At 46.8% G+C, this 18,048-nt stretch overlaps 1 protein-coding gene across 1 annotated transcript in view; it reads right to left on the bottom strand.

Annotated features, from left to right (window-relative positions):
• The window catches only part of DMRT1 (doublesex and mab-3 related transcription factor 1), a 112,598-nt gene extending 105,763 nt beyond the window's left edge, over positions 1 to 6,835 (bottom strand). The window contains exons 1-2 of the mRNA XM_055311702.1: positions 6,494 to 6,835; positions 2,877 to 3,060 (exon numbers count right to left, since the gene is read on the bottom strand). Coding sequence (XP_055167677.1) covers positions 2,877 to 3,060; positions 6,494 to 6,835 — 526 coding nt within the window. The remainder of the gene's footprint in view (positions 1 to 2,876; positions 3,061 to 6,493) is intronic.
• Between the last annotated feature and the right edge of the window lie 11,213 nt (positions 6,836 to 18,048).

The following is an 18,048-nucleotide window of genomic DNA, read 5'->3' as shown; positions in this document are numbered from 1 at the left end:
TTTCAAAGTAAAAATCCTATTTCTGATAGATATTCTCTTCCTATCAAAAGGGAAGTTTGGAAAGTCTTGTAAGCATATATTACGAGAAACCAAACCAAAAAAAAAAAAAAAAAAAAAGGAAAGAGAAAGAAAACCTGCTTCTCCTGGAGAGCTACAGAACCCACAGACCCAGCAGCACACGGAGTGACAGGAACACATACACACCTACCTGCTCTTTGGAGACCAGGGTTCCCTCTGTCGCTGGCCTTCTTCGGGGCCTGCTTACCTTTACCTTCCTTATAATGGTCATGACTCAATCTCCAAAACCCTCCCAGATCACCTCCCTCATTTTTGATAAGAGAAAACAAAAGGCCCAGAGAGTTTAAGTGACTTGTTCGAAGTTGCACAGTGAGCACATGGCAGGCAGCTGAGTAACTTTAGCCCAGCTGGTGAGCACAGCAAACAGAGCACCTTGTGAACCGCTCAGGTAAGAGGAACCACACTGCAAGGCTGTATTTCAGGGAGCCTTAGCAGACTCTGGAGATGTTCTGTGCATCTCAGCTTATGTTTTCAGCATGGAAAACAGCAGACTATTGAACAATACGGATCCAAACTGCAAGAGTCCACTTATATGCAGATTTTTTTCGACAAATATGGCAGTGTTATTAATGGGTTTCTCCCCCTTATGATTTTCTTTATAATATTTTCTTCTCTCTAGCTTACTTCCTTGTAAGAATACAGTGTATAATATGTATAACATACAAAATATCTGTTAATCGACTGTTTCCGGTTATTGGTAAGGCTTCTAGTCAACAACAGGCTATCTCGAAATATCAGAAAGGGAGACAGAACATAAAGACTCCTAACTCTGGGAAATGAACTAGGGGTGGTGGAAGGGGAGGAGGGCGGGGGGTGGGGGTGAATGGGTGACGGGCACTGAAGGAGACACTTGACGGGATGAGCACTGGGTGTTATTCTGTATGTTGGTAAATCGAACACCAATAAAAATTAATTTATTAAAAAAAATAAAATAAAATTTAAAAAAAATGAAAAAAAAAACAGGCTATCTCAGTTAAGTTTTTGGAGAGTCAGAAGTTAACAGAAGCATTTCTGCCCGCACGGGGGGGGGCAATGTTATTCAACGGTCAGGGGGCAGAGTTGTTCAAGGGTCAACAGTAATGCGTATTTATTTGCCAACAGGATTTCCCAGATCTTCGGTGAATTTCTTAGAACTCCTGCTATCTAGATCTCCTACCATTAAATGGCACTCTGAGAAAAATGGAAACACACATCTTCCAGCATTTTAAATACCTAGAACACAAGTTAGATTTGCCTACAGGGCACTTGACATGTGCAAGTGAGGAACTGAGGGTCTTGAATTTTTCAACACTTTTTACATGGTAAAATACACATAAAATTTACCATCTTAAATCATTTTTAAATACACACCATAGCAATACTGAACATATTCATAATGTGCACTATTGCTACACCATCCCCTCCACTGCTCTCTTCATCTTTAAACTGCAACCCTATTCCCATGAAACAGTAACTGCCCCTTCCCTCTGCCCTCCTCAGCCCCTGGCAACCACCAATCTACCTATGTCCCCAGGATTCTGATTACTTTAAGTACAACCACACAGTATCTGCCTTTTTGTGACCAACTTATTCCACTTGGCATAATACCCTCAAGGTGAACCAAGTTGTAGCGTGTGCCAGGATTTTTTTCCTTTTTAAGGCTGAATAATATTCCACTGTGCATAGACACATTTTGCTTATCCTTTCATTAGTCAATAGACATTTGGATTGCTCCCACATTGTAGCTATTATGAAGGCTACTAACAACACGGTGTATCTCTAGGAGACCCTGCTTTCAGTCCATTTGGGTAAACAGCCAGAAGTGCTGAGTCATCTGCTAATTCTATTTTTAAGTTTTGAGGAAGCGCCATATTGTTTTCTATACCGACTGCACCATTTTCTTTTCTGCTGAGAACACCCAAAGGTTCGGATTTCTCCTCACCCTTGGCCAATATTGTTGTTTTCTGGGATTTTGTTTTGTTTTTTAACTTTTTTGATAGCAGCCATCCTAATGGCTGAAGTGAAGTGCTATTGCATTGTAGTTTTGATCTGCATTTCCTTAGTGATCAGTCATGTTAACTGTGTATCTTCTTTGGTTCAATGTTTTCATTTTATTTCACTGTAATTAGGTCACATTTAAATGGCCCCATGTGGCCAGGGGCTTCCACAGTGATTCTCAGGGCAATCTGGAGACACAGTGCAGTAAATATAATGAGCTCTGGAGCCACGTGGATCAAGTCAAGTACTTTCTAGTTCTGTGGACTTAGCCAGGCACTTAAAATTCCTACACCACAGTTTTTATATGCATAAAATAGGGTTAGGACAATCCAGATTACTACAGCTACGAATGAAATGACATGCATCAGGCCCCAGTATAGTCTTAGCATACGGAAAGAATCGAACCCAATGGAACGGGCCTCCCCTCCTTTCCCAATGCCCACCAAAACTGGACACCTAGGAGGTGGCCTTTAGAGACACTTTCTCCAAATGGGCTGCGCCCCTTGCCAAAGAAATGGGACTTTCAGTTCTAGGAAACAAAGGTCTTTGAGCTCCCACCCAGTGAACCCCAAAATGGAGGGCAGACGGAGATGAAATCTGGAACCCCACCCCTGATACTCAGTGAGTCTGACTCTGTCCCAATCCAGACTTAGCAAATCACCAGCAGGTTACCAAAATCCCAATTTTAGAATTCCTGTCCATCTCCTCTGTGAAGTAGCCAAAAACAGACCTGCAGAGGAAGAACCCCTTTTGGATGTGATGCATGGCTCAGGATAGCCCTGAGATGGGTTCTGCGGGCCCGTGAGCCCCAGGCCCCTTACCTGATGCCGCAGTGGTGGGGGTGCTGGCTGGCGCGGGCTGCGAGGGGCTGCTGCTCTCGGCCATCAGGCACGGGTTGCTACCACCGCTCTCTCTCTTGACAAGCAGCTCGGCGGCGCTGGGCAGTGGGATAGGGTGGCTGATCCCCAGTTCTTCCTCCTGGGCCTGCTGCCTTCTCAGGGCCACCTGGGAAGCACAGGGCAAGCAGGTCAGCCTCCCACGCTCCAGAATCACTCACCCGGCTTTGCCAAAACCCCCGGAGCCCCGCTCATCCCCAGACATCAGGAGTTATGAGCTCTGGAAGCAAGGTCTGAGAGTCTCTCGTTCCTTCTGAACGGCAACTAGGTAGGATGTGCAGCCAAAGCCGAGGCGTGGCTGAGAGCGCACAGCAGAGTCAAAAAATGTCCATTACACAAATGAGAATGTACAGCAGGAAATAAGGTTGGTCCAGGAGAATCAGGAAAACCTGTAGAGTCCACCAAGCAGAGGAGGTCAACCTGAAAAGAGGTCAGCATTGACGGATTAGGAAGGACATTTGTAAAAGGCCACTGTCCTGGGGCCAGCGAGCAGCAAGATACAGTAGGATCAGATTAGATCCCAAGGTACTCACTGACAAAAAGCAAAAATAGGAGTTGGGCAAACATGCAAATGCAGCTTAACATGAAATGTGGCAAATACCACAGGAGAGGGACACATCGATCCTACAGCAGGGCTCGCAAGGCAGAAATGGCTGTAAGCATAAAAACTAGCTAGAAGTGGAACTAGAAGAGGGCCCTGGATAGCAGAATGACTAACACCTGGACAGGCAAGAATGAAGGGGAGGAACTATCCAGAGCAAGGGAGCAGTGTGGCCAGGAGAGGCAAGCACTGCTCAGGACACCCCAGAAGGGCCCTGCTCTCCGGAATGGAGGGAGCATGCAGGGCAGTAATGCGGGAATGGGGCTGGAACAGGGCGCTGACGTCCATGGAGAACGAGGAGGCCAGATAGAAACACAGGCAGAAGACAGAGGCTCTATGCTAGCAGGACAGAAGGGGCTGGAAGCCAGGGTGTTAAGGGACCTCACCTACCTAGGAGACTCCTCAGGGTCCCTCTTCAATTTATCTGCTTTTAAATAACATTGTTAAAGTTTGCACACACACAAAAAAAAAAAGTGTAAAGAAATTAAATTGTACTTTTGCCTACCACATGTAACAAAAAAGGAGACTTTCTGTTGAAACTTGACTACTGGTGATGGTGAAATGAGAAAGTAAACTATCCCTGCCTCCCTCTGAGGCCCAAATAAAAGCAAAAAGCCAAGATCAAAAATGTAAACCAAAAACACAAACTACTATTTATTGTTTTAGGGAAACTGTAGTCCAAGGTTAGCAAGCTGATCAACTCACAAATAATTTTACTCATAACATGAGCCTTCAACTTACAAAAAAAAAATTCTTAAATAATCAATTAAGATTAAATGATCCAGCTTTAGTCTTGAATTTTCTATTATTAACCAAGTTTAGAAACAATATTAAGGATTTGGCCAAAAAATAGCAACAAAAAAACTCCACAAATCTCTGAAGTATGTCAATGAATGCTTATATCCTGATTCACACAAATCTCATGGATGCACAAAATGTGGATATTTATTTTATATGCCATAAACGGAGAAGGACACTTTTATGAAAACCTCTCCAAGATTTTAAAGAAATATTATTTAATCAGGGAAGACGGGCAATTGATTAAAATGCAGTTAGTAGGGTCATATTGAAGATCCATTTCGCACTGTTTCAGAATGAAAAAAACAGCTGGTACAGGGGAATTTTACAGGATTTCATCTAGGACAGCACAAGCCTTTCTGGTGTAAAAAAATGCTTGTTTCATATTATAGAAGTAGTCCTGAGTTGCTTTTGTTTTTAATGTAGCAAACAGTTTTTTTCCAAGTTGGTGCCCCTATGAATAAAGCTTACTCAAAATGAATGGCCCTACTTAAATACATGCTTTTATTACATTTTAATACATTTCCAGGAAAATTCGTCTCCGAAGCATATTCTTCACACAATAATATTTAAGCCAACAACTCAATGTTCAGAAGATTTTTCTGTCTACAAATACAACTTCAACGTCCCTGTCTTTTTCAGTAAATGTGATGCATTTTAAGGCTGGATGAGTATAATCTGTTCCCCCACTATAGATCACACTAAAAATCCCCAAAGAAACAGCTAAGGAAAACCTGTATTCCATGACTGCACTTGCAATCTGCGAAGCCAACGTATTTCCAATTTCAGACACATTTTTTTAGATGAGGTGTATATAAAGAGTAGAATCTTTAAGCATTTATCCAGCCTTTCTGTTACACACTTGGATGAATTATTTTCCACGGAGGTTATTCACACGTTCCCAGCCACAAGTAGCACCTCGCGTTAGTAAACTTTTCTTTGGTATCTTTTCATCTTAAATAAACTGTCTTAAAAGGATGAAACAAATTTTAGCTGGAAAGAATGTATATTATTCTCTCTCTCTCTCAAAAAAAAAAAAAAAAAAACAAACCTTTCAGGATACCAAGACAATCATTTCGGTTTAAGATGCTAAATTACCGAACTGCCTAGAATGTTTTTTTTTTTTTTAAATTACGGATCTAGCCTCAAACCATTTCCAATTCCCCCCACCCCCACCCCTTGCGCACGCTTTTTAAAAACTTTCAAGCGTGCTTTCTAAGCCAGACTCCAAGCAACTCGTACCTGAGTGAGTCAGGTGCAGAGAGGCTGGAAGGCGAGGAGAATCCCTGCGGTGCGCGAAATGGCTGGGGCGCGCGGGGCCCGCGGGCGGCGACCCCGGAGGGCGCCGGGGCCGCGGGACCACGCTGCGCCCGCCCGCGCTGCCGCGGCTCTTCCACCGGGCCCGGAAGGGCGGCGCACCCTCCCCGGTGTGCACGCTCTCTCGGCTCCAGGTGCGGTGGGGGGGAGGCCGGGCACCCTGGGGCCTGCTCCCGGCGGGAGGGCTCCCAGCTCTCCACTCGGACAGCCAGGTCCGAGGTGCGCGGGGCCCCCGGAGGGCCGAGCCCGGCCACTCTGCGCCCTGAAAGCGGGAGCAGAGATCCTGGGGGTCTGGGGGGCCCCTCTCCCCCGCTCGAAGGCGCGAACCCGGCCACTCTGCGCTCTGAAAGGGGAGCAGAGATCCTGGGGGTTCTGGGGGGCCCCTCCTCCCCCCTCGAAGGGGCGAACTCTGCCACTCCGTGCTCTGAGCCAATGATCTGAGACCCTAGGGATTCGGGGGGCCTCCGAAGGCGCGAACCCCGCAAGTCTGCTGGAGGACGGGATCGGGGACTCCCGAACAGGGACAGCCCGGCGCCAACTTACGGCTCGGGAACGGAGACGCGAGATCCTGGGGACGGATTCTTGAGACACACACACCCCCCCCCCCCGCCCAACGGGGCACGCACCCGAACTCTCGGCCGGAGGGCCCAGCAAACCCCGCAACCGCCCTGCTCCGCGGGCCGGACCCCAGACGACCGGGAGCCCCGCGAGGCTGGGAGCCCCGGGCCCCGCGCGCCTCTCCGGACCCCCGCACCGCGTGGCGCCCGCCGGGCCCCAGGGACTCAGGTGGCGGGCTGACCCCCGCGCCCCGGACGCCCGCACTCACCTGCGCGGCCATCACGCGCTGTCGCTCGGCGATCAGGTTGCACTTCTTGCACTGGCAGTCCCGCCACATGCAGAAGCGCTTGTGGCCCTTGAGCGGCGACGCGTAGCCGTGGTTCCTGCATCGCGCGCACTTGGGCAGCCGCGGGGACTTCTTGCTCCCGGAGCCCATGCCCGACGCCCCCGAGCCCGAGCCCGAGCCGCCGCCGCTGCCCCCGGTGCTCCCGACCAGCGCCCCGGCCGCTTTGCCAAAGCCCCCGGCCTTGCCCTGCGGCGGTGCCCCGGCGGCGGCGTGCGGGGCCTCCGAAGGTGCGGAGGGCTTGCTGAATGCGTCGTCGTTGGGCATGGTGCCCCAGGGAGAAGCGCGAGGACGCTGGGGCCCCTCTCCGCTCTGGAGAGGGCTGCAAGGAAGAGCGCAGCCGGGGGCGAGGCTCCGGAGGGGAAGGCGCAGAAGGCGTGTGCGCCGCGGCCCGAGGTGCAGCCGGAGTGGCGAGGTCGGGACTCACAACGCCCAGACTGGTGGGGGGTTGAGCCCTTTTTCTTTTTTTTTTTTCTTTTGGCGCGCGCGCAGCGCGGAACTTTTGGATACTTTTCAGAACGTTCCCGGGATTGCCTGGGCGGGAGAGGGCGCGAGGGAATGCGGCCCCGCCCCCCGCCCCCCAACTCTAGCCACCGCGTTCCAGCCGGGAGCCGGCTTGCACTGGCTGCAAACGCCGAGGGCGTGGCTGCAGGTGTCTGCAAGCGCACCTCGAGGTGCAGAGCCGCCGGGGAGAGCGCGATCCCCACGCTCCCCCAGGTGCCCGAGCTCGCTGCACGCGGAGGAAGCAGAGCTCCCAGGGCTGGAACGCACTTGTGCATCCTCCTGGCGCACGCTGCTTGGAGGAGGTGCAGACCACCCCGTGGGGTCCTACAGCTCCCTTCCCCCACTCTCCGCGTTAGCTCCCTTAGCTCCGTTAGGAGGCCAGAGGTTGGCAGACGCCAACTCCAGGAAACGGGTTCTTCCTCACTTATGAGAAGAAGTAGGGGATTGTAGGCCGACAAAAGTCTCTGCCCTTAATCAGCAACTAAGACCCTCATTGTGTGGGGCTCGGGCGCACGAAAAATCGGGTCTTTCTGTTCTCCAGTCACTTCTTCCTGCCCTTGTGTTCATTCGTTCACAAGATTTCTACCTGCGGGCTCCCAATGACTCTGAAATCTGAAATTCCAGCCTTTGTGGCTTCTCACTTCAAATGCTTCACATAGAAAAAAAAAAATGTTTTACATAGGATCTGCACGCAGGGGCGTGAAACTCAGCCCTTAACAAACCTCATTGGAATGGGGTTGGGGGGTTACTTAGCAGATGAAGACGTTTATCAAAATTCATTCTACACTTAAGAAATGTGCATTCATTGTGTACAGTTATACCTCTAGAAACCCCCGGTCGTCTTACAGCCTCCCCCCACCCGTTCCTCTCTGTTCACTTACACAGCAAGTCCATCCCTAAGGCCTGTGGATCAGAAGATTTCTTCCCTACACACCCACGTGTCCCTACAAACAACCAGCCCTCCCCATGTCTGGATCTGTGGTAGCTTCCAGCTCCTATCCCTGGTTCTTGATCTTCCAGTATATTCCACACAGTTAGCTGGCCTCTGTGGTGGTTTGGTATGGCTTGTCTTGTGAAAAAAGTTAAAGACCCAAGGCTGTGTTTTAAAGGGCTTCAGTGATCTCCCTTTGCATTTCTCAGCCTCAGAGTTTCCAAGCTGGAAAGAGCTCAGTGTTGGCCCTTTACCTACCTGTTCAGTACCATTTCCCTAACCCCACAATGGTCTTTATCCAGCCAGGGGGTTGCCCTAAAATACCTCTCCTCCACTTTCCTTGCTTTTCCCCAGTATTAGTTCTCAGGCCCCAAATTCCAGGCCCCCAGCCCAGGGGGAGGGTAGGTCTGCAAAGAATGGAGACCATTGCACTTGGCTCCTCTCTTAGCAGAGGAACATTTTCAGCACTGATCTTGGAAATGCTCTAACCTACTTTTCCTATTATTCTGAAGCCCCTCTCACAGGCTCCTTCTTCAAGCCTGAATTTTCTCCCATTGGTGTTTCCTGGCTGAAAATATTTCCTAAAGAAACTTCTAGCTTTACACAGTACCTCATATCTTTAACCATCAAGCCAGTGAAGCTCTACTCCAGACAGAGGCCAGGATGCAACAACCATTCATCTCATTCTGGAACCTGTTAAAGGATAACCACTATTTTATTGAGGAATATTCCTAAATCTTCCATTAAAACACACATGCCAACTGCTGCTACCTATCATTTATCCTTTTCCACATATTTATACTTCAATACCCTAGCTCGAGCCAAATCATTCCCAAGGTTCAATCCAGTTTAAGAGAATGGAGTAAATGCTGGAAGCAGTGGCTGTCATAATCCCAAATTACAGGGGGACACATGTGTCTTTTGAGCCTCCCATCACTAGAATTTGTGATGGAGAAATTTAAGGCTACAGAAAATTTAGGAACCTGTGTAAACAAGGTAGTAAAACATAAAATGTGACGAAGTTAATAGCCTAATAAAGCTTTGATTCACAAACCATGGAGGAGGTACAAGGCACAAGGTTATCCAGAAGGGAAGTAGGGAGCCCCTAAGGATGAGCAAGAGTGGTTCTGGATATTTTGAGTGGTCTGCCCCTGTTGTCTTCTTTCTCCCCTCCTGTCTTTCCAGAAACCAGAGCTATGAAGGTGTGCGTTGATGATGCAGATCAGTGTGCGTTGAGATAGACAGATGGCCAAGACATACTGATGAGTGTTGGGGAAGGAGGGGTCTGTTCTAAAACTTGGTAGGATTAGGCAAAGACTTCTTAGATATGATACCAAAGCACAAGTGATAAGAGCAAAAAAAATTACAAACTGACTTTATCAAAATTTAAAACCTTTGTGCTTCTAAAGGTAGCACTTAGATATTGAAAAACCAAAGGCTGGAAAAAATATTTGGAAATCATCTATCTGATAGAGGACTTATATCCAGAACACATAAAAACTCTTGTGATTCAATAATAAACAGACAACCCAATCAGAAGCATGGGTAACATTTTGCATGGACATTTCACCAAAGAAAATGTTTGAATGGCCAGTGTAGACATGGAAAGATGCTTGATATTGTTAATTATTAGGGAAGTGCGAATCAAAACAACAGTGAACCATCACTGCACACCCACCAGGATGGCTATGATCGAAAACACAGTCCCGTAGCAAGTATTGGCTAGGATGTAGAGGACCTGAAATTCTCAGATATTGCTGGTGGGAATGTAAAACACAGCCATTTTGGAAAACTTTGCAATATGATCAAATTTTCACTCCTAGATATCTACTGCAGAGAAATGAAAACATACATCCACACAAACACTAAGACATGAATATCCATACCAGCATCACCCATTCGGAACAACACAAAGCCTTTAACGCTTGAATGAATAAACAAAGTGCTATATACATACAATGGACTATTATCCAGTAATCAAAAAGGATGAGGTAATGATACGCTCTACAGTAAGAATGAACTCTGAAAACAGTATGCTAAGAAAAAGAAGGCAGATTCAAAATACCATATATTGTATGTACCCATTTATATCAAATGTCCAAAAGAGGCAAATCAATTTAGGGAGGATAAGCAGTCACCAGGGGCTGGCTGGGAACAGAGAGGAAGTGCAGATGGGTATAAGGGGTCTTTCTGGGGGTGATGCAATGATCTAAAATTGTATTGCGGTCATGGTTGCAAAATTCTGCAAATGTATTAAAATTATTGGTATGACTAAACTGAGAGAATTTTAAGGTATATAAATTATGCCTTGGGGCACCTGGGTGGCTCTCCCAGTTAAGTGTCTGCCTTAGGCTCAGGTCATGATCTCAGGGTCCTGGGATGGAGCCTGGTGTCAGGCTCCCTGCTCAGTGGGGAGTCTGCTTCTCCCTCTCCCTCTTCCTTTTCCCCTGCTCATGCTCTCTCTTGTCTCTCTCTTTCTCAAATGAATTAAAAAAAAAAATCATGCCTCAACAAACAAACATGTAAACAAAAAACACCATGATATACAATGTGATTCCATTTCTGAGATAAGAGCAAATGTGGATTTATATTTGCTTGATAGGCTATTTAGCTCTCCCTGGGTTACCGGATTATGGGTGATAATCTCCTTATACTTTGTTTTGTTTTTATTTTATGTTTTTGCAAAGTCGATCCAGATTCTGGCACCCTCCATTCTGTCTCTTCCCCCATGGCTGTGTGGTAAGAGCTGACATCCGGGTTGGGGCCAAACTGGCCCAGCCTCAGCCCTGTGGTCAGCCCCAGCTTGCCAGCATTCTTAGCATTAGAACTTGGAAACCAAGTTCATTGCACCAAAAAATTATTACATGTTTTGCTTTACAGTTGCCATAGTTCTGTGATGCTTACACTTTACTAACTGATTTTTAAAAACATTTAGCAGGCATTACTTTCACCATAAGAGAAAAAAAAAACAAATATATTATTTTATTAGTGAGGCAGTATGGCATCATAATTAAATGTCTTGCTTTGAATCCCAGCTGTGTGACCTTAGACAAGTTTCTTAACCTCTCTGTGACTCAGTCTGCCTATCTGTGATAGGAGCATAATATTATCTGCCTCAAAGGATTGATAGAAAGACTAAATTAGTTAATACTCAGGAAGTGCTTAGAAAAGTATTTGGAACCCAGTCACAAGTCTGTTGTTTTTGTTGTTAATATTATTTCCATATTGGAAAGAAAAAAAAAAAGAGGTGGGAGAAAGCAGGGCATATATACATATAGCCTCCCACATGTTAGTATAATTTAGTGAGGAGGGAGCTATATTAGAAAGCGTTTATGATAAATTTCATCTACTTTGCATTTCGTCCATGGAAAGCAGCCCTAGCCCCTGGTCTTGGTGGGATCACAGGGAAAATTCTCTGTACTGCTTCTGACCATATATATGAAGTGAGACAGTGTATGAGTAAAATACTCAGCTCAAGGGCAGCCCAGGTCACTCAGCGGTTTAGCGCCGCCTTCAGCCTAGGGCGTGATCCTGGAGTCCCACATCGGGCTCCCTGCATAAAGCCTGCTTCTCCCTCTGCCTGTGTCTCTGCCTCTCTCTATCTCTCTCTCTCTCTCTCTCTCGAACAAATAAATAAAATCTTTAAAAAAAATACTCAGCTCAAGGGTCAAGTGTGGAGTGCTCAGTCCACTGGCCTGAACGAAAGACTCCGCGTGCAGCTGCATGTGGGCAATGCCCTGTGATATGAGCAGGAACAATCTGGGGAGGAGCAAGAGGAGTAGAGCATCGGGCACTGTGTGGAGGACCGGAGTAAGAGGAGGACTGCCCTGTGGCCTGCAGTCTCGCAGGATCTGAGCAGGCACAAAGAGGAAAACAGAACCTTCTAGGCTGTGGGAATGACAGATGGAAGGCTGGATGCTGAGACTGAGCCTGCAGGTTGGGGGAGAGGGCAAAGGCGTGCCAGTCTGGAACAGAAGAGTCAAGCTGGAGCCCAGCAGGAGATAAGGGTGGAAAGATAGCGTGGCACCTTGCCTGCCAGTGAGGAATTTGGCCTCTATCCTATAGGCAAATGGAGAAGGATGAAGGTCTCCGTCCTTGAAGGGTTTGAGGAGTGGAAGTGGTGGCTCTGCCAATCACCGTGTGATTTGGACAAGTCACTTAACCTCTCTGGTCCCTATGAGGCGATGATGACAATATCGGAGGGATCAGCTACTGGTAAGATGCCCAGAATCGTGATGGGGGTGGAGGATGGGGGATGGCAGTCAGCGCTGTAGGGCGGGGTCTATAGGAATGAAGGCTGCCTGCGTTAGAGTCAGGGCCTTGCCACTTACCAGCTAGTGCTGCTCCTGGGCAAGTCACTCACCCTCTCCAAGCCTCCGTTTCTTCCACTGGACTTTGGAAAGGACCTGAGAATTGTAATGATGCAATGACTTACATATGTAAAGATGTGTGCGAGAGAACAAGCATGATCGCAGTGTGAATGGTTGTTTCAGAATACTACAGGGGCAATCTAGAAGCACCGGCAGAAGACAAGGGGGGCCCAGCAGGCAGCTCCGAGGATCTGAGCAGTTGGCTTGTTCACCCCAGGAAACTGTTCCCAACAGGTCAGTAATTAGGAGCCCAGCCTGGCACCTGGAGACAGAAATCCGAGTAGCAAACATCTGTCGCAAAGCACGCTGTCCTCACATCATCTGAGCATCTGGGGCCAGCTCAGGCCCCGAGGAAGGCTGCGGGACACAGTAAAGTGCCACTCAAAGGCAGCACGAGGGCAGAGCAGCAGGGGTGGGCGCCCATGGGAGGGAGGAGACGCACCCTGGCAGGCCCCGAGGGCACCCCTGTTTTCTAAGACTGGGCAATGAATGGTTTCTCACAAGTAATGCCCCACTGTGAGTTAGCAACAGAAGTTTAAATCCTGTTCTATTCCGTACCTTTTGCTTAAGAAAAGAATATAAATGTTTTATAATTTTTCCCAGTTAGGGACACCTGGGTGGCTTAGCGGTTGAGCGCCTGCCTTCTGCTCAGGTCATGATCCGGGGTCCTGGGATCGAGGTCTGCATCAGTCTCCCCACAGGGAGCCTGCTTCTCCCTCTGCCTGTGTCTCTGCCTCTCTCTCTGCCTCTCTCTGTGTCTCTCATGAATAAATAAACAAGTAAAATCTTAAAACCCAAAAAGGAATATTTATTTTAGGGGCACCTGGTTCAGTGGGTTAGGCCTGGACTCTTGGTTTCTGCTCAGGGTCATGATCTCAGGGTGGTGGGGTTGAGCCCCTCCTCCTCAGACTCCTCCCTCAAGGGGAGTCCGCGGGAGATTCTCTCCCTCTGCCGCCTCCTCCCACTCGCCCATGTGCTCTTTCTCTGGCTCTCTTTCTGGAATAAATAAATAAATAAATGTTTAAAAAATATATTTAGTGTAGATGGAGATTAAAGAGTACACTTATCATGATGAGCACTGACATGAATAGATTTGAATCACTAAATTCTACTTTTTTATTTTAAGATTTTATTTATTTATTCATGAGAAACAGAGAGAGGCAGAAACACAGGCAGAGGGAGAAGCAGACTCCCCGGGGGGGAGCCCGATGTGGGACTCGATCCCAGGGTCAGGACCTGAGCCCAAGGCAGGCGCTCAACCACTGGGCCACCCAGGCGTCCTGAATCACTAAATTTTGTACCTGAAAGTAATATTATACTGTGTGTTAACCGGAATTTAAATAAAAACATAAAAGAGAACTTAATAAAAAAATGAAAATTTTAAGTTCAAAAAAATTATTTTGCCAAGCTTAATTAGGTGGAGAAAGAATAACAAGATACCTTTAATGTTTGATATTTGTAAAGAGCAAACACATTCAATTGCTATTTGGATTTTAATTTACAAATGCCTTATTTTAATTGACCGTTTAAAAACAAAGGTGTCTACTTTTTAATGTTAATAATCCCCCTGAGATTACTATTTATGTCAGTTCTTTCTCACACAGGGAAGGCTCTTGGAAGAGTTTTGCTGAGACTAGTTTTAAAAGATCAGAGGAAACAGTGAACACAAATCCTCAAATAACATTTAAGAGTTTCAAATGAATTGGAAGTTAAAATGTATATCAACAAAGGTGCTCAGATACATCTCCCATTGGATTCAACAGCCACTATCTTGCCGATTTCTCAGTTTGCTAACAAAATAAAAAGAAGACAAACAGATTTGCCATGCTAATATTGCCAAGAAAAATAACAATGTAAGCTCGCCTGAATTTTTACCACAGGCCACTTACATGAGGCAGAAGGGCTGAGAATAGTAAAATGAATATTTTGTGGCTGATTCCAAGTTTAAAAATTGAAACCTTTAGTAGACACATATATCAGTTATTATGTGCTTTACCAAGCTTCTTTTTTCTCCCCCAAAGAAGGCCTTATCAGGTTTCCAACTTTCCCAACAAATGGATGAAAACTACACCAAGTTTTAGAGATACGTTAAAAACACAAAAATTCATCTAATCCCAGAAGAATGATGAGCGAAGAAACTAGATAATGAGAATGATGATGGTATGCGGATGACAAGAACTAGACTAACCCTAATCGCTGCAGTTGTTGGCACATATTTCAAAACTACTTGCAAGGGACCTGGGCAGTTCAGTCAGTTGAGTGTCAGACTGGACTCTTGGCTTCAGCTCAGGTGGTGATCTCGGGGTCCTGAGATAGAGCCCTGCTTTCTTCAAACCGCTGCCCCTCCCTCACCTCCAAATAAATAAATAAAATCTTTTTTTTTAAGATTTACTTATTCATGAGAGACACACAGAAAGAGAGGCAGAGACATAGGCGGAGGGAGAAGCAGGTTCCCTGCAGGGAGTCCGATGTGGGACTTGATCCCAGGACCCTGGGATTACACCCTAGGCCAAAGGCAGATGCTCAACCGCTGAGCCACCCGGGTGCCCTCAAGTTGATTACTGTATGTGGTTACTGTCAGAATTGACACCCCTAACCAAACATGACTTCAGCTACACTATAAAGCATCTTCCTGGGGCTCAGAAAATAAGACAAACCTGTGCAATAGTTCACCAAAGAAAACATCACAACCATTTGGTTCAAGAAATGTCTTGGGGGCAGCCCCGGTGGCACAGCGGTTTAGCACCGCCTGCGGCTCAGGACGTGATCCTGGAGACCATGGATCAAGTCCCGTGTCGGGCTCCCTGCGTGAAGCCTGCTTCTCCCTCTGCCTGTGTCTCTGCCTCTCTCTCTCTCTCTCTCTCTCTCTGTCTCTATGAATGAATAAATAAAATCTTAAAAAAAAAGAGAAATGTCTTGGGTTGGTGCAGGATTCACCCCCACCTGAACGGTGGCATTAAGTGCTAAGGAGTTTAGAAAACACTGAAGACTAGAGGGACCCTGGAGGGCTTCCTGGAAGAAGGAATTTGAATTAAGGAACCAAGTCATGAAGGGGTGGTAAATTGATACAAACTAGAACTGCATCTTCCAAAGGGGGAAATGGGACGGCCTGGTGATGGGGACATTCAGGCAGCCTCTACCCTGTTCTAGAAATTTTCATCCCTGGGGTCCTCATTCCTTACTGCCCTATTTGGATGACATTCCTACTGGATGCGTTCCTCCTGCTTTATTAGACTCAGGAAGAACAGAAAGACTTTGCTTTCAGGAACCTTACTGAGACAAGGATGGAGTATTTATTTATTACTATTTAAAAATATGCATAAAAGCTGAGAAAAACAAGGAGATAATCCCAGAGTGCGGTGAGGGGACACACTCCCTCTTGTAAAGTGTCATCTCCTACCCCTCCTCCCCAGGGACTCCAAGGGGAAGGGTCATTGGTGGGGGTGCTCCCAGGCCACAGCCAGTCTTGCCACCACAAGCCAAGCACTGTCTTTTTTTTTTTTTTTTTAAGATTTTTTAAAAAAATTTTTTTCATGAGAGACACCACACAGAGAGAGGCAGAGACACAGGCAGAGGCACAGGGAGAGGACCTGAAGGGGAGCCCGGTGAGGGACTCAATCCTGGGACCCCAGGATCATGACCTGAGCCAAAGGCAGATGCTCACCACTGAGCCACCCAGGCGTCCCCAGGCACTGTCTTTATGCAGTGTCTCTGCCAGCCAGTATGTTTGCCACACATGACTGTGCCATCTTACCCATCTTACCCACATGAGCTGGTGTAGGGGGGTCCTGGGTGGGGCAAGGAAGCTTCTCCTTGCTCCCCTTCAGGTCCTATTTCCTGCCCAGAAGACAGGTAGTGTCTGTGTGTCCCCCCTACAAACACTGTAAACCCAAAGGGGTCTCCACGTGGGAATATGCACAATTAACCGTAGTGTAGATACCAGCACAGTGGTGTTAGAGGTGATGGGTGGTGGGAGAGTGGGATTGGTAGCCTTATACTTAATAAATACTACTGATACCCTCTAAAGTAGGGGAGCCAGATGAAATACATCAATATTGCATGGGACATACTTAGGCTAAAAACTATTATTCCTTGTTGATCTTAAATTCAAATTCAATTGGGTGTTCTGTATTTTTATTCATCACATATATGGAAACCCTAATATTATAGGTCCTGAGAAGCACCATTTCCCCAAGTCTTAGGAGTCAGGGGGAAAAATAGATTAAAAACCACTTTTGGACCAGGGGTCCTCTAGGTATATTCCTGTAGGACAAATTCAGATGACCGCAAGTTTGCTATAGCCTGTAGGCTCAGAATGGGTTGTACATTTTTAAATGGCTGGAAGAAAATGAAAAATAGAATTTTTGTTACATGTGATATTCAAATTTCGGTGCCTATAAATAATGTTTTATAGGAACACAACTACACCCACTCCTTTATGTACTGTATGGCTGCTTTGGAGATAGGAGGGCAGAGCCCAGGAATTGTAATAGAAGCCAAATGGCTCCCAGATCTTAAAATATTTTCAATTTGGTCCTGTTATCTAAAGAGTGTGATGGGCAGCCTTGGTGGCACAGCGGTTTAGCGCCGCCTGCAGCCCAGGGCTTGATCCTGGAGACCTGGGATCGAGTCCCATATCAGGCTCCCTGCATGAAGCCTGCTTCTCCCTCTGCCTGTGTCTCTGCCTCTCTCTCTCTCTGTGCCTTTCATGAATAGATAAATAAAATCTTTAAAAAAAAGTGTGGGGATCCCTGGGTGGCGCAGCGGTTTGGCGCCTGCCTTTGGCCCAGGGCGCGATCCTGGAGACCCGGGATCGAATCCCACGTCGGGCTCCCAGTGCATGGAGCCTGCTTCTCCCTCTGCCTGTGTCTCTGTGCCTCTCTCTCTCTCTCTCTCTGTGACTATCATAAATAAATAAAAATTTAAAAAAAAAAATAAATAAAAAAATAAAAAAAAGTGTGGATTCCTGCTATGGGCCTCCATTTGTTTTGGGGGCTCCCAGGATGATTTCTGTTTTTTTAAGACAATATTTCAAAATGGGATAACACATTTGGAAGTACCCTCAAAGTCTTTTGTGGACAGCAGACTTGGTCTAAAATGATGGACCTGTCTTTACACTCAGACTCCCTCTCTTCTGACAGGTCCCTGCTGGCCCATGGGTTACAGGAAGCATGACATTGACCCTCTCTTGCTAGAGCTTCTGAATCCAAAGGAAACAGCCACATAAATAAAGTGTTCTTCTTTTTAAGATTTTATTTTTTATTTATTTATGAGAGACACAGAGACATAGGCAAAAGGAGAAGCAGGCTCCCTGTGGGGAGCCCGATGTGGAACTTAATCCCAGGACCCCAGGATCGCGACCTGAGCCAAAGGAAGACGCTCAACCACTGAGCCACCCAGGCATCTCTATAAAGTGTTCTGCTAGATGTGTATTAAGGAAGTGTATCAAGGAGAGGAGTCTTGTGCAAAGCCCAAACCCTCCCAGGCAGGCAGGGAGGGCAGGAGTCTTTATTTTGGCCCAACAGGAGGATAAAAGTACAAATGCATGCCAGCCTAGGATATACTCCAGAAATGAAGGAAGTTAGGCAACAATTAATAAAATTTGCATGGAGCTTTCCTAATGTCCAACACTGTAACTAGGGGTTTCTCTGTTAATTTGCTGAATTATCACAAGG

The sequence above is a fragment of the Nyctereutes procyonoides genome, unplaced genomic scaffold, assembly GCF_905146905.1.
Source record: "Nyctereutes procyonoides isolate TBG_1078 unplaced genomic scaffold, NYPRO_anot_genome, whole genome shotgun sequence".
Classification (NCBI taxonomy): Eukaryota; Metazoa; Chordata; class Mammalia; order Carnivora; family Canidae; genus Nyctereutes; species Nyctereutes procyonoides.
The sequence above is the reverse complement of the archived record's forward strand: the minus strand, read 5'-3'. Positions and strand labels throughout refer to the sequence as shown.